General features: G+C 39.1%; 3 protein-coding genes across 10 annotated transcripts in view; 2 read left to right on the plus strand and 1 right to left on the minus strand.

The window, feature by feature from the left end:
* Positions 1–24,362, minus strand: part of LOC139935094 (U3 small nucleolar RNA-associated protein 4 homolog) — a 75,272-nt gene that overhangs the window by 40,589 nt on the left and 10,321 nt on the right. For 2 of the 4 annotated variants that reach the window (XM_071929553.1, XM_071929552.1), the window contains 7 exons: positions 6,905–7,090; positions 5,910–6,029; positions 5,029–5,094; positions 4,306–4,480; positions 3,921–4,090; positions 2,299–2,536; positions 300–409 (listed from right to left, as the gene is read on the minus strand). In XM_071929553.1, the coding sequence (XP_071785654.1) occupies positions 300–409; positions 2,299–2,536; positions 3,921–4,090; positions 4,306–4,480; positions 5,029–5,094; positions 5,910–6,029; positions 6,905–7,075 (1,050 nt within the window). In that variant the 5' untranslated portion in view covers positions 7,076–7,090. Of the gene's footprint in view, positions 1–299; positions 410–2,298; positions 2,537–3,920; positions 4,091–4,305; positions 4,481–5,028; positions 5,095–5,909; positions 6,030–6,904; positions 7,091–8,685; positions 8,863–24,362 lie in introns of those variants that run through there. The other 2 variants (XM_071929555.1, XM_071929551.1) reach the window with 2 other exon arrangements.
* LOC139935097 (chromosome transmission fidelity protein 8 homolog) lies at positions 8,906–11,899 on the plus strand. The gene is made up of 3 exons (XM_071929558.1): positions 8,906–9,028; positions 10,088–10,208; positions 10,443–11,899. Exons 1-3 carry the CDS (start codon positions 9,006–9,008, stop codon positions 10,719–10,721), a joined length of 423 nt encoding a protein of 140 aa, XP_071785659.1. The 5' UTR covers positions 8,906–9,005; the 3' UTR covers positions 10,722–11,899.
* Positions 14,385–24,304, plus strand: LOC139935286 (uncharacterized). Of its 5 annotated transcripts, none has more exons than XM_071929798.1 (6): positions 14,385–14,710; positions 16,627–17,316; positions 19,113–19,208; positions 19,801–19,956; positions 21,690–21,739; positions 22,356–24,304. In XM_071929798.1, exons 1-6 carry the CDS (start codon positions 14,515–14,517, stop codon positions 22,434–22,436), a joined length of 1,269 nt encoding a protein of 422 aa, XP_071785899.1. In that variant the 5' UTR covers positions 14,385–14,514; the 3' UTR covers positions 22,437–24,304. The 5 variants fall into 5 exon arrangements, with proteins under 5 accessions (XP_071785899.1, XP_071785900.1, XP_071785901.1 ...); XM_071929799.1 differs by having other exon boundaries at positions 16,630–17,316; XM_071929800.1 differs by having other exon boundaries at positions 14,578–14,710; positions 16,544–17,316.

Below are 24,362 nucleotides of genomic sequence, written 5' to 3' on the forward strand. Positions count from 1 at the left end.
AATATTAATTTTGGTTTTTACCCATACACCGATGTGTGAATTGCACAGGCATGTTACTCAGGTGGGATTGGAACCCACGACCCTTGTAATTCTAGAGCAGTGTCTTACCAACTAGACTACCGAGGTTGCCCGGCAGCTAGAGGCAGTTCGAATCCTATGTTTTGGCAGCGGGTACCGCAACAATATAAAAGAGATGTTAAATTTGCATCGGGGATAAAGAATACTATTTTGTTTTTTTACCCGTACACCGATGTGTGTTAGCACTGTATACTCAGTACTGAAAATACTCAGCTACTCACACTTGGGTATGCGGGAAGCAGCCTCTTAAACTGTGGTGTCTGTTGCTTCTTGAACTTCTGATGAGTGGCATCAACCTCTATGGGACTCACCATCAGGTTGGTGTCTACACCTAGACATACAAACAACAATCAAATAAGTCGCAGGGTCGTAGAGTAACCTACAAACTAAATGTTTGTGGTAACACTAAGTGAATTCTCTCTCATAGAGTTGTGGTATTTAAAACAGAATAAAAAATTTGCAGACCTGCAATCGATTTCACGAAACGCTAGGATTAATCCTATCTCGAGGACCAGTAACCCATCCTAACTTACGGAACTTAACTTGTCCTAAGTCCTAGGATTAATCCTAAGTTATGAAGACTGGTGGTGAAATTGACGGCTGATATTTCAGGGAGGCAACGAAAGGTGATTGCCTCCATGCCCCCTGGAAATTGCCTTTGTGCCCTTTACCAAAGAAACAATGCCTTTGTGCCCTTGCCCTTTCAAAGACGAAGCATACAGGCCCAGATTGTTTCTTGTACAGCATTGTACATTGCACATTCTAGTGGCTAGATCGAGGTGCTTGACAACATTATTATCCCTGTTCATCAGGCATACTTAGAGCAGACCTAAAACTTTCTCAACACCCTGGGGAGCATACATGTACAACCCCAAACTGCTTATTATACTTTTTTTAAAGGCAGTGGACACTATTGGTAATTACTCAAAATAATTTTTATCTTAAAACCTTTCTTGGTTACGAGTAATGGGGAGAGGTTGGTACATGTAGTATAAAACATTGTGAGAAACAGCTCCCTCTGAAGTGGCGTAGTTTTTATAGAAAGAGGTAATTTTCCACGAATTCGATTTCGAGACCTCAGATTTAGAATTTGAGGTCTCGAAATCAAGCATCTGAAAGCACACAACCGCGTGTGACCATGGTGCGACAAGGGTGTTTTATCTTAATATCTTGCAACTTCGATGACCGACTGAGCTCAAATTTTTACAGATTTGTTATTTTATGCATATGTTGAGATACACCAACTGTAAACAACTCCTTATAAGGGAATGCTGTGAGCGTCGCGCGTATCGCGTGATGTGGCACAACTGTTTTAGCCGTTGCTCTCGACCAATAGGAATGAAGAAACTGTCTTATAAGAACAGGTGCAAGGTCGCGTGTCACGTCCATGAATTAACACTTTTTACCGGTCATTAACAAAAGGTTTATGCACACCCACGTGACGCGCTCTCCACCAATAGGAGTAGAGGAACTGTCTGGGGTATTTATGAGTACTTTTTTAAAGGCAGTGGACACTATTGGTAGTTACTCAAAATAACTATTGTCATAAAACCTTTCTTGATTACGAGTAATGGGGAGAGGTTGATAGTATAAAACATTGTGAGAAACAGCTCCCTCTGAAGTGGCGTAGTTTTTGAGAAAGAGGTAATTTTCCACGAACAATTGCTTCTTTCAATCTAGAGGTCACAGGTTTAAAGGCACTGTTCACCTTTGGTAATTGTCAAAGATCAAAGGTTTCACTTGGTGTATCCCATCATAAGCATAAAATAACAAGCCTTTGGAAATTTGGGCCCAATTGGTCATCAAAGTTGAGAGAAAATGATAAAAGAAAAAACACCCTTGTTGGACGAATTTGTGTGCTTTCAGATTGGAATAAAAGACTTCTAGCTAGAAGTCTTTTATTATTTTAGTGAGAAATATCCTCTTTCTCAAAAACTACGTTACTTCAGAGGGATTCGTTTCCAACAACGTTTTATACTATCAACAGCTCTCCAATGCTTATACCAAGTCAGTTTTTAAGTTAATATTTGTTTTGAGTAATTACCAAACGTGTACCTTCCCTTCAAGTCCTACTGTAGTCATAAATTCTGTAGTAATAAGGTTTTTTTCTGAGTCACATTTACAGGGTGCTCTGCCTTCTTTTACCAATACTTCTTGCAAATCTTTTTCAACTTTTCCCCCCCTCAGAGATAGCTAAGTGTGATAATTAATCAAACTCACCCCCGGATACCACATTGTCTCCGCAGAACACCAACGCCTTGATGTCGTGGGTGTGGCCCACTTTATGCCCTCTCTCACTGACGTTACGTGACCGCACCCACGTCAAGGACTCTCCACTCCCGTCCTTGTCAACAAGGTGGAACTGTGAGATGACGGGTTCAATTCCTGCTGTACAGACTGACTTCTCATCGTCGCTGACACACAGTGTCTGAACGTCAGCTTTGTGGCTTAGGAAACTCTGGGGGTAATTAACAAACAACATAAATATAATAATACTAGGCACTTATAAAGCGCATTTTTCCAATGGTTACAATGCACTCAGGCAGTAATTCCAAAGAGGAAACAACGACTCAGCACCGCATGAGCAGTTTGGAACCTTAAAATGGCAAAAAAAGTTGAAAACATTCACTGGTACAACACAGCAGAGAAAACGCACTCACACCCACTCTGGTTGTGGCGAGACAGGCGCAGTGGGAATACCAAACACTTATGAACCTTTTAAGTCACTGTGGTTTGTGGGGGAGTAAAACCACACGATTGCATTCGACTTTACTCAGTCCCACAATAATAAACCATTGGGAACAAACCTCCTTGCATTTACAACATGTACAAGGTTGTGGGTTCCAAACCCCCAAGCTAACCTTTGATTTCATAATGACTAGAATAAGTATTGTTGTCTAGTTACTGAATCGCAATGTCTTGATTTTTACAATTCAACATCATTATGTATATACTGAATGGTCAGTACACGTAAACTTGGGCGATATCACGATATTATCGAATATCGCGATATTAATTTGGACACGATTTCGATATCGGATGGATTTGGTTTTAATCGAAATATCGATATATCGCGATATATCGCGATAATCGCGATAATTGCGATATATTGATATATCGATTAAATATCGCGATGTATTTGCTAGCTGATACCCCATAGATTTGGAGTAAAACCAGAAGAATAGGTCATTAGAACACCTCTCTTATGCTAGGACTGTCTCTTCTACAACTTTCACTTGGAGTTTTAAGACTGATGATGTCAAATTTCATTAAACGCGATTATATTGAATATCGCGATATATTGTCGGCGATATATCGTGAATAAAATAAATCGATATCGCCCAAGCTTATGTACACGTTAATGACTGATTATTAATGGCACTAAAAACCTACGTGGTTAGAAGTAAAGCAGCCTTACATTGTATAATGCATTTTGAGAAAAATGTCAGTTAAAAATACTGCGATTATGGAAAAATATAACACTTTTTGTCCCCAAAATTTGAATCTGAGAAAATAAACATGGGCGGGAAGGTTTGTTAGATGTGTATTAATGTAGGGATAATTCTTCCAGCGTGGACATACTCAATTTGACGATATCTCAAAAAGGCAACCACCTTTTAAAATGAAATTTCCTCAGATTAATTGTATTGTATACACATCTGCAGTTATCATGTTTGTAATAGGATTAAAACGATCAAACGGTTCCAAAAACCAAAGGAACATATTGCCTAAAAACCAATGTTTGTATGAGAGAGATTGGCTGGTGCCAGCTTGGTGTTTATTTTGCTGAGTTCCCTAGACGGGAAGATCATCTCAGCAAACAAACAAACAAACAAACAAACCTTGATCAATGTTCCCATTCTTCCGTTCCAGAACTGCGTCTTCCCTGTGGAGTCACAGCTGATGATAGTGTAGTTACTGGTGATGGCAACCTTCCATACAATTGTATCTGGTGGTGCTAATCTATTACGGATTGAAACCTTAGGCATACTGATTCTCTGCACAGAATGACCTGCAAGAAAAATCACAGAATACAATGTACATGAAACAATTGATCATTTTTTGGGATAAGACGGATACCGTTATGCTGATTGAAGTTGTACTTTTGCCCAACATGAAATCCTTTTTCCCCGGTAATGCTTCTTTATGAAAGAGTAATTTATTGTTATTTATTTATTTATTTTTATTTTTTTTATTTAACAGAACTACCACCATCACTTTACTTACCAGTCGTAACATTCCATATCCTTATTGTATTGATCGACCCAGTGACAATGACCTCATCTGACCTGTGCCAAGCCAACGAGATAACACGCCCTTCCTCAGGGTCAAGAGATCGGTCATACATCACGCCTTCCCCAAGTATTTCAAACAGTCTGACGCAGCCATCTTCGGAACCAGTCTGCAAAAATATTGGTGAAAAAAAGAAAACAAACAAGCTAACTAAAACTGGAACAAACCCTACAGCAGAGACGTCCACAGTTGCTGGGCGACACTGTTTGCGTACAGATGATCAACCCATATCGCACCTGATCTTCTGAATCCTCCTGGCGAACATCCAGATTGCGGCAGGAGGAAAATGAGCTACCCAGACACCATCACCAGATAATAAATAGTAATAATAATACACAAACATTTCTATGAACGAAGAACGGAGCGCTCAACAAAGAAGAGGATCAAAAGAACAGTGAATCACGGAAACAAATGAGTTTTCAATTTCCGCTTGAATACAGACAAAGACGGCGCTTCACGAAGACTGATCGGAAGTTCATTCCAAAGACGAGCCGCGGTAGATACACTAATCTCAATCAAGTTGAGACCCATCAACTCATGAGGGATAAAGCGACCTGGCACCATTTCATCAACGCTTCTTTTACTATTCCATCCAAGGAAGAAGGATCATGATTAAACTGTATCTTTCTCTTTTTAAGACAATGTTATGTCACTCACCGCTAAATGAGTTCCTGCATGATTTTGCTGCATACACCAGAAAGCACTTCCATACATCACAGACTTCTGAAAGACAAATTTACAAATAAAAACAAAGTTATAATGGTTCCTACTTAAAATTTTGGGTAAATATGAAACCAAAGATGTTAATTACGCATCAGGGATAAAGAATTGCATTGTATTATTACCCTTAAAGGAAGACCTACAGCTTAATGTCCCATCAAAAAGACAAAGAAAATAAGTGTTAAAGTTTCTTGCTAAAGAACACAAGTCCCTTGACCAGGCAAACCTGGCAAACCTGGGGTTGTAAACAAAAACACATAACTATGGTGCACTTGACACTTAGCTATGACAAAATAATATTCTCCATTACATAAAGGCTTGTTACCTTTATGAAACCAAATTATTAAAGACAATGGACACTATTGGTAATTGTCAAAGACAAGTCATCTCACATGGTGTATCTCAACATATGCATAAAATAACAAACATGTGAAAACTTGAGCTCAATTGGTCGTCGAAGTTAATAATGAGATAATAATGAAAGAAAAAACACCCTGGTCACACAAAGTTGTGTGCTTTCAGATGCTTGATTTCGTGACCTCAAATTCTAAATCTGAGGTCTTGAAATAAAATTTGTGGAAAACTACTTCTATCTCTCGAAAACTCTGTTTCTTCAGAGGGAGCCGTTTCTCACAATGTTTTAAACTATCAACCTCTCCCAATTACTCGTAATCAAGAAAGGTTTTATGCCAATAATTTGAGTAATTACCAATAGTGTCCAATGCCTTAAAAGGGATAGTACTCCTTTAGTGTTTAGAACAGCTCGATTTTTTTAATCCTGTATAAATGAAGATATATTCAACCAAACTCCAGCTTACTTTTGCAGAGCATCTCATCAGGTCATACTCGGTAACATCTCCCTGTAGCCCTGCAGAGAACAGCCTCCCATTCACCCACGCTAAGGAATCAACCCGCCTCTTCTCAGATCCTGGAATAAGCTAAGAGTGAGTAAAGAAATATTCATAAATACCTCAGACAGTTTAGCTATTCCTATTGGTGGAGAACGCGTCACGAGGGAGTGTATAAACCTTTGATAATGACCAGTTAAAAATGTTGAAACATGGGCGTAACACGCGAGCTTGCACCTGTGCTTATTATACATAAGACAGTTTCTTCATTCCTATTGGTCGAGAGCAATGGCTGAAACAGTTGTGCCACATCATGCCTTACCATTTCACAGCTAGAGGGGTGTTGTGTTGAAAGAAATCATTAAACAATTATAATTTTTGCATTTATTTTACCTGTTGACCAAAAAGTGTTGATGTTTTTTGACCGAAAAGGTATTTATGAATGGGAATCAAAGTGTGTTGAGTCTGTTTTCAACTAGTGGTTTAAACCCGCCGAGGCCTGGTTCTTGATATTTACCTCGACTTCGCTCAATAGAGACGAATAGTGTCCACTGCCTTTAAGTTAAAGTATTTCCAAATTGTTCGGAAAGAAAGCATGAATAAATGTAGTCAGACTGCCGACACAACGAAAAAGGCAGGCGAAATGCCGTTACAAAATAGCTGAATTCTGGGTAACAGCTGCTGTACACTATTTAAACTGAAGATCAAACTTTGGTTAATACTAGCAAGTGATTTTAAGGCACATTCAAATGATGGCTCGTGTTCTTCGTAAGTAATTTTTCAAGACTTTTTCTTCCTTGGCGCTGACAATTTTACCCACGCACTTGCCGTTATTGTCCAGGTGTTTTCTTTTTTGAACAAGTGCATTTGGTATTTGGAGAATTTTGGACGGGTGGGCAGATCCGCTTGTGGAAACCCTGCTGTCGACTACTAAAAAGTATGCAGCCTGGTTTTTTTATACAAACCTTTTCCTGATACCATTTATCCTTTATGCTCCATATCTCCACAGATCCATCCTCCCTTCCAACAGCCAGTCTGTCACATGATGACTTACTGGATCTATCACATGCGATGCACTGAACAGCACTGGGTGTGTAGTCAAAGAACTTGACGTGGTGAACGCGAAATTCTCCCATGGCTTCTAGTTAAACCTGCAGCAAATAAGCCAACAATTGTTTAGTTTTTTAAACAACTTGTGTTCTTTCTCACTCACTCAAGTTAATCTTGGCGTCGCCAATCCTTTAAAACAACCAGAGCAGAAATAGTCTATTCATATCATATTTAAAAAAAAACTAAAAAAAACCCCGCAAGACTAGCTGTATCTGTTCCTGTCGACAACTGCAACAAAATCCTCACAGCATATATATTTATAAGTTACAGGTGTGGTGTGGCAAGTGGACAAAAATAATTGGTGAGCTCCCTTTATGAACGTGGTCTTTTGGATTTTATCCAGCCTAGTTTTGAATGAGTATATTGAAGGAGCTTCTTTTATACATACTGGTAGGCGTTTTTATTCACAGTCTTTCCTAGAACTATAAAATGAACTTGAGCCAAGGTGAAACAACAGGGGGAAAATTAGTATCAACATTTTGTTAATTTAAACTTAAAGGTTTCTATTTGAAAAGAATTTCAACTATCAGACAACAATATATTTTGAAAGCATGTGCGCTGTCCGTTTATATTGCCCGCTGTTCAGCCATATTTGAATCGTCTAAGTACGACGAAAGACAAGCGAATATTTCCGTTCGTTACTAAATTCGGGGATTTTTTTTTTTAATTCACCAGTAAAAATACAATTTTTTCAACAGTTTGAAGGTGATTTGGGTGCATATGACTCTTGTGCATATATTCAACGATTGGCTTGTGTTCAAATGTTCGGTTTAAGTGCATTTAAAAAATGTTGTTGTTGTGAGTTGTCGTGAGGCATGTGAGGGGTCGTGAGTTGTCGGTATTTAGTGCGATCCGATAGCGGACGAAACCAAAATAGTTCCAGAGTAGGCTACATGCAGACATGTCAAACAGCGTTTTAAAAACCCGTCAACTGAACACGTTGCGGACGGACGGTGAACTTCCTGTGGGTCCAAAATGTTCTCGAAAGTCCTTAATTCTTTCTTGAAGGTCCCATTAACTAGTATTTTGCCATTCATTAAAAGTGTTTACAACAACTTTTTTTATTGTCTTCTCTTAGCATGCTTAGTCTTAGAACACATACGTTACTTTATTTTTAACCACTTAACTCTTCGAGGTGATTTTGCTTTGTGCCAAGTTTGTAAGTCAAAATTAAAAGGCCGGTGCCGAGTTTGTTTGTATGGTGCCGAAATTCTTGGTGCCGAGTGGGTACCGAGTTTCAGTTTGCAAGGGGAAAAGTTTCTGTATGGCGCCACCACTTTTTCACTCGAGTCGATCGATATGAAATAATAATTATTTCCTAATCTAATTTACCTCAATGAGATATCCCTTTTTGTAAAAATGAGTGAAAAAGTGGTGGTGTCATTTGGAAAGTTATCCTTGCAAGGTGCCGAATTTGCAAGGTGCCGAGTTTGCGAGGTGCCGAAGGAAGGGAGAAGAGAGTCTCGCAGTCGCATGCAGTTGAGTTGAGTTGGTTTCTTTTTCACTTTATTTAAACTTTCTTTAATCTTTCTTTCTTAAATATATACTTAAATATTGTAAAATGTCTCAATCCAAACAAAAACTCCTTTTTAATTTACTCACTTCAACAAAATGTTATTTTAAAGATCATACTTACGGCGAAATATCACCGGCGTGAAGAATTACCACATGCCACATTCAGTGGTCAACATGTGTGTTGCTATCTCTAAGCGTTTATCCAACGGGTTCTCTGATTGGCGTACCAGATAAAATGAGGTGAAATTTGTCCAATAGTATCACTCGTCTTTTCCAACATTTTCTTACAATTTATCAAGGGAATCTGAACTCTTGGTGGCGCTGTCACCACAACAAATTATTTTCGCGCGAAACGTGTATCAGAACTGCTTTGAGTTTTTTTGCACAAAATTAAAACATTTTTTGTGCACCGAACTAGATATCCATGGTTCATTCAGTAAGATGGTTCAACTGGTCGTGAAAGTGTAAGTATGCTGGGCAAGTTTTGTTTTAACTTATAGTTTATAGAAGTAAAACACTCCCTGACGTGCTGTGTATAAAAATATATCCATTCCATTTATTAATTTTGTTTAAATATTTGGTGTCCAAATATTTAACAAAACCCACCATGACCACCATGGGATGGTTTAGTTGCAGTAAACATTTCGTGCAGCCGCTTGTGCTAGTAATTAGTATAGCCCTAGCCCTATATAAATCGTTCCAATCCACTCCGTATCCTTCTCCTTGACCTTGGCCCCAACACGCCTGATATCAAAATCTTTTGCTTTTTGAAGAAGAAAAAAAAATTCCAACGATCTGCATCATGAAACATTTATATGTGGCTAGACCCGTGCGAGTACTGCTAGCTAGGGTGGTACTAGCCCTGGTAGGACATCAGTCAGTGCCACTGCACTGACGTCCTGGGTATAAAGGTTCTTTACAATGCGAACACAATTTTGACTACAATTTTCTTTATTTTTTACCTGATTTTAGAAGTTGAAATTCCGTTCATACACACGTAGATTCATATAGTGTTTCTCACTATATTTTCAACGATTTAACATCTATAGAGTTTACAGCTAACAAGTATATCCATGGAGGAAATTATTTCCAAAAATATGTTGAAGTTCTGCACTGGCATTGTGATCATCATATACCAATTGATAGTGTGAGCCCAAGTGCGCATGGCTTTGAGTGCAGTGCATTATCTTGCCACTATTCGCCGTCAACTGGGTAGGTGCCATCAACTCGCCTTCAACTCCTCCAATATACATTTAAAATCCAGGAGGCATAAAACCGGAAAGTATTACAGCTCAAATAGAATTTTTATAAGTCCAACCTGGGCTAGGGTAGTACATGTACTACTATCAGTTACATTTTAACCACGGGCACAACTACAACAACTCTGCAATTTTATCACTCAGTACACTCCTTCCCCTTGAGCTTCTGTGATTTGTGAATAACCACTGAGCAGTGCTGAGCCAGTGAGAGAGTGTGGCACTACTGACAGTGACCTATAACTAACTTTGTTTTATTTTTGAAAGAGCTGAATCAGAGGGCAGCATTCCAGAATGGATGTTACTTGAGATGCAAGGGCATCTGGAATCCCCAGGTGAGGAACAACTCGCAGGAAACTTCATCGGTGATCTTCATTTCAACAAGAAGGTATAAAGACACTAGAGGTGTATTGTTTTATTTTTGCTTTTTACCCATACAACAGTGATTGTTGTGTAGATATTGAGCAGTAAAGAAAGTGTATCAATAGTTTGGTTGCATGTGCCATGGGAAATTAACTGTTCTTGTTAATACAATTATTTTGAGTAATTACCAATGGTGTCAAGTGCCTTTAAAATATTAGAATATTCAATTGATCCCATATATTATTCATATCATTTGCAGGGAATTCCAATTATTATCATTGGACATCACATTTTATACGGCAAAGTGGCAAACCTGGATAAGCCCTACATTGTCCTCATCAAAAACAGTAAATCCACAACAAGTGACCCTTCCATCTCGGACTCTGGAGACCTTAATGACTCTGTTGCCATGGAAACGGACAATCCCAAGGATGACGGTTCTGACGGGATTTATTACAAAGTGTCTGCGGCCATCAAGAGGAAGATTGTTTTCAAGACCCGGCCCAAGCCAATCATCACGTACGTCCCAAAGAAATGAGTTTAAAAGACGAGGACAAGGTTGGACTGACACAAAAACCATTAGCGGTTGCTTATTTCGTTCAGATGAACTTCCCATCACATGGCTGGGATTTCCTCTTGTGAAGGGCAAGGCCATTTTCATTTTGTAAAGGGCAGTTCCATTTGAACATTTGAAAGACTATGGGAAAGATTGGATAGGGCACAAAGGTGAAGACCAGGGGCAACGGAGGCTTTGGTGGCCTTGGTGTAACTCCAGGCCTGCCAACCTTGCTCAGTCCACATCCAGGGGCAACACTGATTGGAACTGGTCTATTCTGAAATCGGAAAAATATTACCTTTAAAGAACGTTAATTAATTGGTAAAGAAAACAAAATCGTGAAGATCACAGATTTACATCAAACTTGCACGGTCTAAGGATGATGATAGTAGAACCATCCCTGGAGTAGAAATATTTCTGCCTGAAATGTAATATTTGAAGAGAAATAAATAATTTAATCTTGCGTTTGAAGTATACCGCTCAGTGAGCGTTTTATTCATTTTTTTGTTTGCATCAATGTCATGCAAAATGTGTAATCGGTGTTTCACTATTTTCTTGTGACCCAGATGCCGCTCGATCTCAAACTTCTACAGGTTTGTCAGTTTATGTATATGGTGGATTACATAAAGTGCTTACACTGCCAGCAGTTTTGTAATGTTCCTTTAACCTGAGAAGTTTCCTGGGCGGATTAAATCCAATTTAAGGACTAGTTTTGACATGGTAATGCTACAACACACCACACGGCTTTAAAATGACCCTTTTCACAGTTGAGGCCAAAGAGACCAAAGTTAAACTTTGGGAAGTCAGGTTTGAAATTGTTTGTGGTATTCCTTGACTGCAGTCAATATTTCAATCAAATTTATATTCATCAACAAATTTGTTTGGTCAATTATTTCAAAGCCAAATTTTTACACAAAAAATTATTCAATTTGTTAAGATTACAACCAAAATTAATGTACAATCACACACTGTATTCAAGACTAATGAAATTGTATCATATCTTCCCAAAAAACAAATGATGTGCCTAAAATGACCTTATGATGATAAAAGTTTACCAACGTTTTATCATCAAACGAAAATTTATTTCCAATGCGAATAATTTTTTAGGGCCTGATATAAAAAAAATAAACATTTTAATTTCATTTGTTGTTAGTGACTCTGCTTCTTTATATAATTATTACTTGTTGTATTATTATAATATTAAATATTTCTGTCACTGAAACTATGGATACCTCCTCATAAGGGAACTTAAAGGCAGTGGACACTATTGGTAATTACTCAAAATAATTATTAGCATAAAACCTTTCTTGGTGACGAAAAATGGGTTGATGGTATAAAACATTGTGAGAAACGGCCCCCTCTGAAGTGCCATAGTTTTCGAAAAAGAAGTAAATTTCCACGAATTTGATTTCGAGACCGAAATCAACCATCTAAACGCACACAACTTCGTGTGACAAAGGTGTTTTTTTTCTTTCATTATTGTCTCGCAAGTTTGATGACCGATTGAGCTCAAATTTTCACAGGTTTATTATTTTATGAATATGTTGAGATACACCAAGTGAGAAGACTGGTCTTTGACAATTACCAATAGTGTCCAGTGCCTTTAATCACTTTACCTATCAAGGCTGAGGAAACCGGTAAACAAGGGTGCATGCTATGTGAACCAGGGTTAACCCCAATTCTCCACAATAAAGTACTCTGGGTTCTTTTAAGCCGGCCTCGGGTCGACCTTGCGTCAACGATAAACAGTCGGCGATTGACTTTTCAGGATCACACTGCGCCTGAGCCAAGACCATCGGGATTTTTTCAATCGGCGAGTGTTTACGACCTGAGCGTAACTGCGATGATTTGAAAGACAATCTGAAACAGTCAACGCTCGAAAAAATTAACAGTCGCAAGAATAGAATAATATTTCACCTTGAACGACGTGATCCCGACGGTCGGGAACCAATCGCAGGCGCACGATTTCTCAGTCGTTGTGACCTGGACATATTTTGTCTACGCGGTGCCGACGGTTTGTTGCGGGCGCAAGAAAATTGTAGGTCGACCTGAGGCCGGCTTAAAGGAACACGTTGCCTTGGATCGGACGAGTTGGTCAAAACAAAAGCGTTTGTCACCGTTGTTTATATAATGCATATGGTTGGAAAGATGTTTTAAAAGTAGAATACAATGATCCACACAAGTTTGCCTCAAAATTGCGTGGTTTTCCTTCTACTGTGCGAACTAACACGGTCGGCCATTTATGGGAGTCAAAATGTTGACCCCCATAAATGGCCGACGTGTTAGTCGACAAGGTAAAGGGAAAACCACGCAATTTCGAGGCATGTTTGTGTGCATCATTGTATTCTACTTTTACAACATCTTTCCAGCCATATGCATTTTATAACAAACGGTTACAAACGCTTTCCAAAGACCAACTCGACCGATCCAAGACAACGTGTTCCTTTAATGTGCACTAATTTCATACATCAGAGGCGAAACCAGCAGGGGACGGAAGTGGGGGGGGGGGGGGGGAGGTTGCATGGGCTTTAAACCACACCTTTTCACAATCAGAACTCTTGCACAACCCAGCCCCAATGAGATCTAGCTTTGAATAATGTCATTAGTAAGGGAATAAAAGGGTAGCGACGAGTTAGTTATGCACACCCACGTGACGCGCTCTCCACCAATGGGAGTAGAGAAACTGTCTGGGGTATTTATGAATGTTGTATTTGACCCCTGTTAAAACCACTCTTTATAAAATAGACAGCGTGCGCAATATCTGATTTTTCAGCGTTACCTTTTGTGATACAGTCGTGGTGATAGAACCTTTCTCTGTGACAGTATAATTCTATAATCCTAATCCATACGAGTAGGCATAATTTTATAATGTAAAGTGACTTGAAACACCGTATGTGGACTAACACACTCCACACAGTGTTTTTGACAGGGTTGGAGGACAATATGATTAAATGCTGTTTGATACCCTCTTTTTGTGTACAAGCAGATTGGCACATGGAAACTTTTTGTTAAGGAACTTATTTCATATCTTTGTTTTGTGCTAAGGGTTAGTTTCACAGCAGACAGATTAGCAGTTCACAGGTTAGCAACACTGAGCAACCCCTGCAGCAATTGCCTTGGATCGGTCGAGTTGGTCCCTGGAAACCGTTTGTTCTGAAATGCATAACGGAGACGATCAGAAATATTTTTTAAAGTTTCGTATAATGTTTCATACAATTCATACAAGTATCACTCGAAATTGCACTTCCTTTACCGTCGCTACTTCCATGCTAACACGGTCGGCTACTCAACATTTTGGTTCCACAAAATGGCCGACGCGTGTTTCTTCGCGACGTAAAAGGAAAATCGTGCAATTTCGAGACATGTTTGTGTGTATCATTATATTATTATTCTACTTTTAAGATATTTGTCTAACCATATACATTTCATAAAAAATGTTTTCAAACGCTTTCCAAAGACCAACTCGCCCGCTCCAGGGCAACGTGTTCCTTTAAGCCTTGGTGAAACACACTTCGATTGCGTGTGCGTACACGACAAACACAATACTGCTGCACACGTGGTAGCTTGCGGTAAAACATGACCCCGCGCTATATTTACATACAATGTTAACCAGCTGTTTATCGTATCACTGACAGAAATTCAATGCGTCCACGCTGTAAGGAAAACCCGTGACATTGTAAACAATTGCTGAAATCTGAATCGAAAACACAATGACAGTAGGCCTACTTGATGTAGTTAATATAAAAACATATTTCGAAATAGATAGAGGACGTTGATGACCACAGTCAGCCGAGTAACGTACTTTCTGGCAGGAGTCGGGTGTTTTACCTTATCAACACTTTATAGACAAAAGACTCGGTTATTATTTGTTCAACCTTCCACCGTTGCAAGGTTCAGCGGCCCTGTCAAACCCCTACAGAGAAAGATAGCGACTCAAGGCAGACAATGCAGGGTTAAGTGTTTCCATGAAGGTAGGTTGTTCCATGGTTTTTCTTTCGCGCTTAGTGCCAAAATAAGAATTAATCGTCATGTGGTAATTTTAGAAGTGGAACAATTTTGTGTGTGCAATCTTTCTAACTACGCTCATTATGAGCTCTGCAACGTGCAGTAGTCAAGTCGAGTGAGTCGTGGAAGGCTGAAGCTGATCTAATGATCTAACACACATCACAGTTAGTACTGTTCAATGTTAAAGGCAGTGATGGACACAAGGTAATTACTCAAAATAATTATTATTATTACAAAAAAATTGTCAGTCTTTTGTCTGATTTCAGACTTTTTAAAAGTCTACCTGGTAATAAAAAATGCTGTACTTTTTTCCAAATTAAATAAGACATGCTCTTTGATCTACTGCTCTTGCACTGAGGATATTGTTCCCAAAGCTCCTTGCAATCTAGAACTCCAAAGGGTGATCAGAAGATTGAAATGCCATCATTGCAATGTATCCCCTAAGATTTGAATCCCAGTTACAGTATTTTTTGTTGGCAATGACTCTCATCCGTGCTTGGTAACAAGCAATGGGAAGAGGTTGGTAGTAGAAAACCTTGTGAGAAACGGCTCCCTCTGAAGTAATTTTCAACAAATTTGATTTCGAGACCTCAAGTTTAGAATTTGAGGTCTCAAAATCAAGCATCTGAAAGCACACAACTTCGTGTGACCAGGGAGTTTTTTCTTTCATTGTTATCTGGCAACTTCGATGACCAATCGAGCTCAAATTTTCACAGATTTGTTATTTATGCATATGTTGAGATGCACCAATTGAGAAAACTTGTCTTTGACAATAATACCAATAGTGTCCCGTGTCTTTTTATACATTGATGTAACGTTTTGAGGTTAAACAGTGTCAATATTTAATGTGAGTATAGGCCAATGCCAACATGGTTTTAACCCAATATTGACAAAATAACAAGATTCACACTGCTAGTTCATATCGTCTGCACATTGAATTTCTTGTTCACCTCCGACCGTTCACCTCCGACCGCATCGTCAATGGACGTCGTATATGTTTACACCAATCCCGGATTAAAGGGCCGTCGAAGTGTCAACGGTTTTCTGGGTGTTTTTTGTATAGGGGAAGGTGCAATCGCACAGTCCAAGCATTAGCATTAATTAGACCTTTCGTGCAAATCTCCGAACATTGGCACGCGCGAGTTTGTTTTCCATCAAGTATTCATTTATTTTCCACAATATCTAAACATACCATATGATACCACCGAACTCATCTTAACCTTTTCAATGATTAATCTTAGGACTTATACGACGAGTTAAAAGTCCGTGTCCATAGAAATCAGGGCGCACTGAACCCATCCTAAGTTAGGATAAATTACTCGTCCTACGAAATAGGATGAATCCTCGTTTCAGATGTGTGCTGAATTCAACTTGACGATGCTCGAGACCAAAGTGGTCAAAACAGTATTTACACAAAAAGGCTAAACGCGATTTTGGGAAATTTTTTTTTGCGCTTTTAGAATGTTTTTACTCCATATTATGGCCTATACGTAGGTGGGTTATCAGGAAAGATTAACTTGTAATATTTCTTTCAGATACAACAACTAATATACGCCCCCGCCCTTCACGATCAATGCTTTGAATATTAGCGTCCTTTGTTTTGTTGATTGTTTGTTGTACGAAGACGAAGACTGTGTAGATGGTATAATGGACCATTATACAACAACACAAATTAAAAAAATGGTGGAAGTCCCACTGCGGTTTCAAAATGATGTATATTACAAGAAGCCAACAATTATATCCGTGTTTTGTCTGATATAACACAGCGTCCCTAAATCCGAGTTTTGATCTGTTAACAGGCACCTATAGGTTCTACGGAAAGAATAATGCAAATGAGTCGTCCACTTGACCCATTAAAAGATATTGTTGTTTTTTTTACCAGAAGTTTCACTTAAACAACGGTTGTTTCCTGCTAGCATGAGAATGACGTTCAAACGGGGAGTCATTGCTGGTCTGATGACAGTGACGGCATTTGTTGGTCTCTATTTGGGGTTTTTCAACCACCCACCGCCTTCCGACACACTGGAAGCGAATGCGCACCACCACGGCGAAACAGTCGGGAAAGTGGGCCCACCCAAATTTGCAGATTTCGGCCCTCCGCCGAAACAGTCTGACGGATTCATCCGAAGTATCCAATCGCATAATAACACGGCGAAGCGGACCAGAGGCAAAGCCTTGCGGAACCACCCTGCTGTTCAGGCTGCTGATAGGCCTATATTAGCTGTCACTGCGGGGGTTCAACATGCTGACAACGGTGGGAAAGACAACCCAGAGTCCTTATTGGGCAATACCAAGAAAGTCGACTTTGATTTGTCGAAACAAGATGACGAAAAAGTCGAAGTGAAAAATGACAGCACATCTGGGGAAACGTCATCTGAAACTAAAGATGTCGCTGTTGTCAACGACGTCAACGACCAACCAAACGCAAAGGAAGATGAAGTCAAAAGTGAGGCCATCAAGGAAGATGGCAATGCATTAGCCGTTAAAGACCACAAAATTCCAAAGATTGATTGGGACCTGTGGATGAAGGATAACGGTTTTGTAGACATCGGAACTCTTTGGGGGTATTGTGGTAAGTTAAAAATGTATCACATTCAACGTATTTATGTATACAAACTTTGAGAATTATAAACTTCCGGGTTGACCCGGATCCGGGTTCCGTGGGACATAAACGCATTGTTTTCTGGGTCAGTATGACCCAGGGGTCTGTGCCAACGGGTCAATCTAAAGATGCACAATCTATGATGACTTTCCATTAAAAAAACCCACCATTTTCTAGGTCAGCCTGTCTCGGATATGGGACACGAAATCTGGGTCAATATTCGAAGTCAACTTTGAGAAACACTGATTAAACCAAACTCTAAAAATCTTCCGGTCAGAATTTCCGTCTGACCGGGGTGTCTTTTCTGCATTTTGCAATGCTATCAACATAACAGTGTTAAACCTCGTTTATAGCTTCTTTATAGTTTTAGGTATATTTCCAGGATAGAGGCACGATGCCTCTCAACATTTTGCAGAATGGAAAGGATATCTTAATCCATTTTATGACTTGGTCATGCACTGAAAATCGGATTGAGCTGTAGTTATTGAGGTGATTTTAACAAAACAAAAATTGCCTCTTAAACCCCCCCGCCATTTTGTAGAGTCAAAACATGTGGTTCAACAAATGAATGTGTTCTTTCGTCAAATATAGAAACTGTACAAATCACACTTTTTCGAGATACATTTTTGTGAATCATATAATTTAGTCTTCTGTTAAAGACACTGGACACTATTGGTAATTATCACAGACCAAGTCTTCTCATTTGGTGTATCTCAACATATGCATAAAATAACAAACCTGTGAAAATTTGAGCTCAATTGGTCATCGAAGTTGCGAGATAATAATGAAAGAAAAAACACCATTGTCACACGAAGTTGTGTGCTTTCAGATGCTTGATTTCGAGACCTCAAACTCTAAACTTTCGAAATCAAATTCGTGGAAAAAATAACTTCTTTCTCGAAAACTACGTCACTTCAGAGTGAGCCGTTTCTCACAACAATTTATATTATCATCCTCTCCCCATTACTCGTTACCAAGAAAGGTTTTATGCTAAAAACTATTGTGAGTAATTACCAATAGTGTCCACTGCCTTTAAAATAATTATCCAATTATGTTCAATTCATACCATCGTTTTTGTACACCCAAAGCGCCAAATCCGAAGGCAAAGTCACTATAAAGATAGCTTTGAGACTATTTTTAAAAGAACATTATTTCCAGCCAACGTGGCAATTCCTGTTAGTATTACCTAAAAATCAACAAGTGTGCCGTACAATGTTTGAACAATACAACAATAGTAAAAAGATAACATTTATTCTGGCTAGCCTTACGGTGGTTAACGTGTTTAACCCCAGGTCAGAGTACAAAGGTTAACATTTGGTCTCTCCGGTCGATTGTTGACATAAATACAAGTATTGCTGTATAATAATGATCTAAAATTAAATATTAATGAAACGAATCGGTGGTTAGTTCTTGCCAATTCGTTATCTTTATTATTTTTGTAAAAAGGTATTCGCTGACCTCCAAATATTGAATGCGTTATTTGGGGCTTATTAATGTGAGCTTTGAAAACAAACAAACTAAAGTACAAACAAACAAACAAACACCCCCAACAAACCAACAACCAACCACCCACACCACAAGAACACACTGATAGATGCAAATACACATGTAATAAACTTGTGCTTACGAATGATAAAAATGTGTATGCAACTTCGTAAAAACAATTATGTGGTAGTCCCCCTCCCACCCCCTCTCTATTGTTGTGTTGTTATTGGTCCTTTAAAAAAAAACACGGCTCTGTCTTTGGTGGTTATTCCTTTATACAGATGATTCTGACCCACCGGTGATCGGCAAAGTCTTACTTATGAAAGACGAGGACAGGGGAGGACTGAAGATTGTGGTTGTTATGAACACCACATTCGGTAAGAAGTAATTGCATTGATTGCGAATCACGTAACTGTTATGTGTACAAAGCATTTTTTGTAATCCAAGTAATTTGCTGTGCGGCGAGATACTAATTAACGAGATCGTAATGCGAAATATTTAACATTTTTGTGTCACTTTTTCCACGTCAATTCAAGAGTTGTGACATGGTTGTTTCTTACTTATTTCGGTAAGCAAAATTTTGTTTTGCTTAGCTGCTCTGTGTGCTTAAGCATCTCTATGCAGTTGGGCCCAGCTACTATTCTAATTGTGTAGTTCTGAGCATGCGCATCACATTTCTAAGGACAACGACTTTACCTTTGAAGACTGCTGCCACCTAGCGTCCTCCAAAAAATAATTTCCCATGAATATCCCTATTATATCCCTATTATTACAATACAGATAAATGCTTGTTGCATTGGCTGTCATTACTGAGGCCGTGAGGTCAAGCAATGGAAGTGGCACAGTTGACACACCACGCAAACTCTCAGCCAATGAATGGTCTGCACTAACCCCAGTGAGGGCGCTGTTTGGTTCTTGTGACGTCCCGTGCACTTGGTTGATAAATAATTGTATCTCATTGTTTTCTAGATGAGCCAGTGGAGTACGGCTCCATCTTTGTATCTGTGATGTATGGAGACATGAACTTCTATGAGAAGGACATGGATATCTGCACGCTGTATGACGACGATGAGCCAGACCCGGACGAGGAGAGAGACACATTTTTTGACTGCCCAATGGCAGAAGGTTTGTTTTTACCACATTGTAGCATTATTGACTCATAGTATGTGTGTGTGAGTGTAGAGGAGTGACATTGAACTTTGTTAGTGGGGTTTTGGGCAAAGTGGTTCCCCTACATTAAGTGGTTTTTGTGATAGGAGTGGCACCCCTGCATAATCCAATTGATTTAATTTACTCTTTATTTAATAAAATGATGCAAGGCGCACCAGAGTAATGCTTTGTGTTCCACTGGCCCCATGTGCAATGTGTGGGTCGGTGAGCAGCGATACAGCGTTGAGGACAGACCTACTTGTAAATTGTTGCCATACCATAAGCAAATATCGGCACCTGACACAATATTCCTGTTGTCTCAAGAAACCCATGTGCACACACGCAGTGCGTACATCTTCAATCATTTGAATGCTGTACTTGATAAGGAAGATTGATTGAATGAGCAGAGAGATTGAAATTATTCGGATTAAAAACAGAAAGAACAAAGCAAATACACACACAGTTTTTTTTAAATTATTGTAAGGATGATTCCCACGGTTTTCTCTAGACCCCCCCCCCCCCTGTTGACCATTACATCATCTCACTTCTAGGTAATGATGTCACCAATCTTATGTTATTTCTGTGTGACATCATTTCTAAATATTAAGAGTTCCCCCACAACCAAAATCCTATATAACCTCCGCCAAACATTCACTCTGGGCCTCGACTATTCTTTAAACTTTCTCTAAAATCTCCAACCTACGAGCTAGGTCCAACACCTCTGTTTCAACTGTATTGCTATAGTCAACTTGTTAATAAACCAAGACAAGACCCAGACGATTGTTTCAAGTGTTTTCTTCAGTCACCACTCTATACGCAAGTCCGCTCGGAACACGTTTCTTCTTCAAGTAATGGTTAACCAGAGTCCTGCATATCATCATCTAAATCTCTGCGTTACACAATTAAGTAAAATAAGCCTAAAGTGGTAAAATTTGAAGCAAGACAAGTTCTCAAAGAACACATTCTACAATCCCGGCCAAAATGCTTGGGCCACCCTTTCCTGATACATCAGTTCCCTGTGCACTTCCCATTCACATTCACATTCAAAACATTTGCCCAACGCCCCCCGCCCCCCGCCCCCCGCCCCCCGCCCAATGTTGACTGTAACTCAGAACACAGTCGGCAAATGGAACCAACATTGAAAGGGGGCAGGGGGGACCAACGGGATATGGCCGGGATTGTAGTCTACCAGACTACCTGGCAAGTAGATACACAATGACAATGACACGTCACCATTCAATGCCTCAAATCCCATAAACATGAAGTAGCACACAAGACAGAAAAGCTGCATAAAATAATCAAAGGATAGCACCAAAAAGCCTGTATCTCAGACTTATTTCGAGTAGGTCCATCGGGGTTTGGGGTCCATTTAATAAAGGGTTTCCAGTGCCGTATTTTCCCGCTCCTATCTGGGACGAAAAATACTCGCATCGTTATTTTTGTTTAAACATCTCCGTTTCGAAGATCAAGTCCACATGGAAAAGCACACGAGTTTGCGGTTATACATAATGTTAAACATAATGTTTGAGCGGGAATTTTGTTATCATTACCGATCTCCCCAATGAATGCACTTTTGTGTTATGAATTAATAGGAATTTGTTTATGTTTGTAACGAAAGGCCCGCAACAACTTCTCAACACGTGCGTTAACTTAAAAAATGTGTTTTAAATTAACACAAATGAATTATTATTGTATTTTTGTTGTTGCAGGAAACAAGTACTACATAAAGGAAATCCATGTTCCATTTTTCGTTCCCAGTGTGAGTTTTTTCTTTCTTTCAGTGTTCTCCCTTTTAAATAGGCTACTCACGAAAAGTAATATCCCCGTTTTAACATAAAAGTGCACAATAGTCCATTTGGGTGTTATAATAAGACCCTGCGATTTGACAACTGGGAATATTTAGGGAATACTTATCTCTAAGTATTGGTCATAATGTCGAGAGATAAACTACCTGATAGGAATCCCACATAGTCTTTCTAAATGACCTAGAGATTGTACAAAATAATGTATTTCAAAATTCCTGGGGCAAACCCACGGGTTATTGCCACAGTTGGAGTCAGGTGTCTCTAACAATATTATTTGTTGCACTATCGGACCAGTCTATGGTGTATAAAATCCAGCGGGTAAACGACCTTGTCCTGGCCACTCAGATTTTAAATTTTGTTTTTCAAGGGTATTCTCAATTCAGGGGAAATGGGGTTTTAATTAAATTCATACGCGGTGTAACTTTAATTTAAAAGTTTTAGGAAGTTGATTTGAAACTGCCAGCTCACGCATTGAACAAAATTAACAATGTTAACCCCCTTTAAGATTCTAATAATTTGTTTTAAAGGTTATGAAATTTGATAATGTCTTTGTTTGCTTTCTTGTTGCAGGGCCATTTTAAGGCGAAAGCAAAATTAACAGACCAGGCGGGTAGAATCGTCCTCTGTGCGTCGGCTGATATGACGTTATGAGCGAATGGAAACTTAGATTAAATTTCAGAACAAACAAACTTCTCAACAGAGAGACATCGTCCAGCCTACTCCATGCATCACCATAACTTACAAAAGTAAAATCATTACATGTACAACGTCATAAACATTAATATAATCTGTCTGTTTAGATCATTATGATTCTGAATGATCTTTAGGGGAACAAAATTTGATGCTGAATGAGTGGACGAAAAGTGCAAAATGCACTAATAGCTCTGTGAAGTTTAGACTGTTGGTGATTTATGTGCAATGAAGAGGGGTATAACTGTAAAATGGAAACATCAATAAATATGTTGTTTGTAACAGTGCAGTATATATTTTAAGAAAAGGGGAACATTACAAACCAGATGGGTCTTTTTCTCGCGTATGTCGCGAACAAAACTTTTCAGGAAAGCTGTAAAGCAGCCACTCTCTATAGTGGCCTCATCCACTTCCATCAGCCCAGGGATGCCATTTTGGTGGTTTAAACAGGAGGCAGGTTGTGATGGAGTAGAACAAGTGATGAGTGAGGATTTTTGATCTTTGAAGATCTAGTTTCATGATAATATTTATAGGTAAATTCCGTGTGATAGTAACGAGGTATATAGCCTATGTAAGTTCATTACCACGCATATGCAATGCAGAAAATAATATTGAATATTGTGGTGTTCGATTATGTGGTTATCTGCCCCTTCCTGTAGCCCTTTATTATGGTGCGGCCATCTTGATTTTCGCCCATAAAACTCTGTGTTACCAGACCGAGGCTGGAAGGAATAATAGTCTGGTTCCTTCTTGTGCGATGACTGTTAGCATTCATAACTGGTACCTGACTGGTACCTGATACAGGGAACAATACCAAGATGGTGGCTGCATGATACGGGTCGATTGGTCTTCAATTTGCTCTGGAAATCTCATGAAAAGAGGAAAAGAGTGTGTTCAAGCACCGAGGAATACTTTATTCCTCCGGGCCACAGAGTTGGCATGGTATGGATCCCCTGGGTGTCTCTGTCATTATTGTACAAAATGAGAGATAGTAATTTAATTGGAAGTCTGTGAAGTTATGAATGGTATAGCTACTGAGTGTTGCCCAAGTTTACCATTGAATATTACCGACTGTGTCTTACGATGGTTTTACAGTCTGTGCGGGGTGTTAATTTCATGGACACAAAGAAATAATGCAAGTGATTGCCGTTTCATTTAACACCTAAATGTTTGTTATAGTGTTGTATTTTGTCTGAATTTGTACTTTTGTAATGTATTTTGTTACGGAGAATGAATGATAATGAGTGGACTTAAAGGCAGTGGACGCTTGTATTGGTAATAACTTAAAATAATTGTGATAATAAAACCTTACTTGATTAATCTCATTATGAGTAGTGGGAAGAGGCTGTAAGAATAAAACATTGTCATGATCGTGAGAAACGGCTCCCTCTGAAGTAACGTGAATTTTGGAGAAACAAGTATTTTTCCACGAATTTGATTTCGAGACCACAGATTTAGAATTCTTTGAGGTCTTGAAATCAAGGATCTGAAAGCACGCAACTTCGTGTGACAAGGGTGTTTTTTCTGTTATCTCGCAACTTCGATGACCGATTGTGCTCAAATTTACACAGCTTTGTTATTTTATGCATATGTTGAGATACACTAACTGTGAACAATGCTCTGACCTTGAGCTGGACCGCCTACAGAACCCCTTTAATGACACAGAAGTTGTGTACATGGTACAATTGACAAGTCGGCATGTAACTATCCGTACGCTCAAACTGAACTCTTGATCAATTGTTATAATAATCGGAATTGGGCCCCCCTTATCTTTGCATTTTGATAACCCTGTTTTATCGGACACAAAATAAACGACAGTGGACTTTTTATCCCGGTGTTATATTTGTTATGAGTTTTTCCAGAGACTGAATATAGATACGATGATAG

This window comes from Asterias amurensis, chromosome 3 (assembly GCF_032118995.1).
Source record: "Asterias amurensis chromosome 3, ASM3211899v1".
NCBI lineage: Eukaryota > Metazoa > Echinodermata > Asteroidea > Forcipulatida > Asteriidae > Asterias > Asterias amurensis.

Coding starts and splice junctions, on each gene's coding strand:
- LOC139935286 (XM_071929798.1), top strand. CDS start 14,515: ATGACCACAGTCAGCCGAGTAACGTACTTTCTGGCAGGAGTCGGGTGT. Junction 17,317..19,112: donor AACTCTTTGGGGGTATTGTG/GTAAGTTAAAAA, acceptor TCCTTTATACAG/ATGATTCTGACCCACCGGTG. Junction 19,209..19,800: donor TGTTATGAACACCACATTCG/GTAAGAAGTAAT, acceptor ATTGTTTTCTAG/ATGAGCCAGTGGAGTACGGC.
- LOC139935097 (XM_071929558.1), top strand. CDS start 9,006: ATGGTTCAACTGGTCGTGAAAGT. Junction 9,029..10,087: donor GTTCAACTGGTCGTGAAAGT/GTAAGTATGCTG, acceptor TATTTTTGAAAG/AGCTGAATCAGAGGGCAGCA. Junction 10,209..10,442: donor ATCTTCATTTCAACAAGAAG/GTATAAAGACAC, acceptor TATCATTTGCAG/GGAATTCCAATTATTATCAT.